The 1,354-nt window shown below is 42.5% G+C and overlaps 1 protein-coding gene across 1 annotated transcript; it reads right to left on the bottom strand.

Moving 5' to 3' along the window:
• Positions 1-1,281, bottom strand: LOC108627315 (pickpocket protein 11-like). Its single transcript, XM_018028497.2, is given in 5 exon segments — positions 1-230; positions 285-412; positions 415-619; positions 690-966; positions 1,041-1,281. Coding segments are annotated over 5 exon segments (864 nt in total). The 5' UTR covers positions 1,131-1,281; the 3' UTR covers positions 1-66.
• Between the last annotated feature and the right edge of the window lie 73 nt (positions 1,282-1,354).

Raw genomic sequence — 1,354 nt, 5'->3', positions numbered from 1 at the left:
GCATCGTGGCTCGTCGAAAAGAATTAACTTGTTTACAACAAACGATATTTTTTAAACGAGGCGTTGTTATTTTCGCCCCCTCAAATATTTGAACAAACTCAGTTTCTCCATCCTCTTCGCCATATATTCTTTCGTGCGAAAGTACAAACGCAACGTGACAAAATAGAACAGCTCGACGAAAGACAGCACGCTGGCTCCCATGAACAGGCCTGCTGCTCCACCAATGCTAGCTGTAATAATAGATTTTTTCATCAATGCAGACTCGAACGCTTACGGATACCTACACAGAAAACTGGACAAGTCGTACGACAGCTCCCGGGAGTAAATCACGGTCGGGAGTTTGATCTCCAAAGTCATAACTGACGAGCTAATCGGTGCATCGTCCCTAGAATTCATGAGAAAGATTTCACGTATAATATGGGACAATCCTTAATTTGAATACCGAGTATGTAATAGGGACAATACAATGCGCTGCTCGCAGTGGGCTTGAGGTAGTAGATATGTTTGTTGCATTTTTCTAGACAGTCGCAGGATTTGGGTGCGAAGCCGTAAAGGAAAAGTTTGTGTTTGAACCGACTGATACAACGAAGTTGCGCCGCGCTGCACGTCGTCTGCCCGTCTGCGATATTCATTTATGTAAAAATTGTAAAGAAGAATGCGTCTTTCCAAGTACTGAATTCTCTACTTGCCGATCGGTTTAGCGAAGTGTGGACGGCAGTAACATTTCTTTAATATCTCTCGCATTCTGCACTCCGCGTAACAGACGTTTTCCGAGTAGAACGGTACCGCTGGTAAACCCCCGTCAACTATCATTTTGCATCCCCTCTGCCTGACACTGAGTCTTTTGTGGACCTCCTGCATTCCAACATTGTATGTCTGTACAATCGCGGAGTGCAGCATTTTTGATTCTATCAGTTTCGTAGGATTATCGAAGATGAGGTATTCTAACGGTTCCACTATGCTGATCTAATCGAGGAGGAGGAAGAAAATTATTTTTTATACGATGTATGAGTTACGATGATATGTATCCGCGATCGTACCATGGACGTATGCTCTACGCGAAACTTTTCTAAAATCTTATTGTCTGGTGAATATTGTGGGAAACTGTATGGATCATCTTGCCACGGCATGTTCTGCTTCCTCCAGTTCCTTGTTTGAAAATAGTAATGATGCGGTATGAATGATCGACCTTCGCCAGGGAGGGTAGTATGATATGCAGGGTTTTCCAGAAAAAGTATTAAAGCAGAAGAGAGGTGATTCTGGAGGTGTTTCTGAACAATAATTTCCTTTGGCAAAATGCAAAGTGAGCCATGATTTTTAAATTATTAACGAAAAACAGTAACCAGTGAGAATA

Source organism: Ceratina calcarata, unplaced genomic scaffold, assembly GCF_001652005.2.
Source record: "Ceratina calcarata isolate Rehan_Ccalc_2016 unplaced genomic scaffold, ASM165200v1 scaffold4597, whole genome shotgun sequence".
NCBI lineage: Eukaryota > Metazoa > Arthropoda > Insecta > Hymenoptera > Apidae > Ceratina > Ceratina calcarata.
This window is presented reverse-complemented; position numbering and strand designations above follow the sequence as displayed.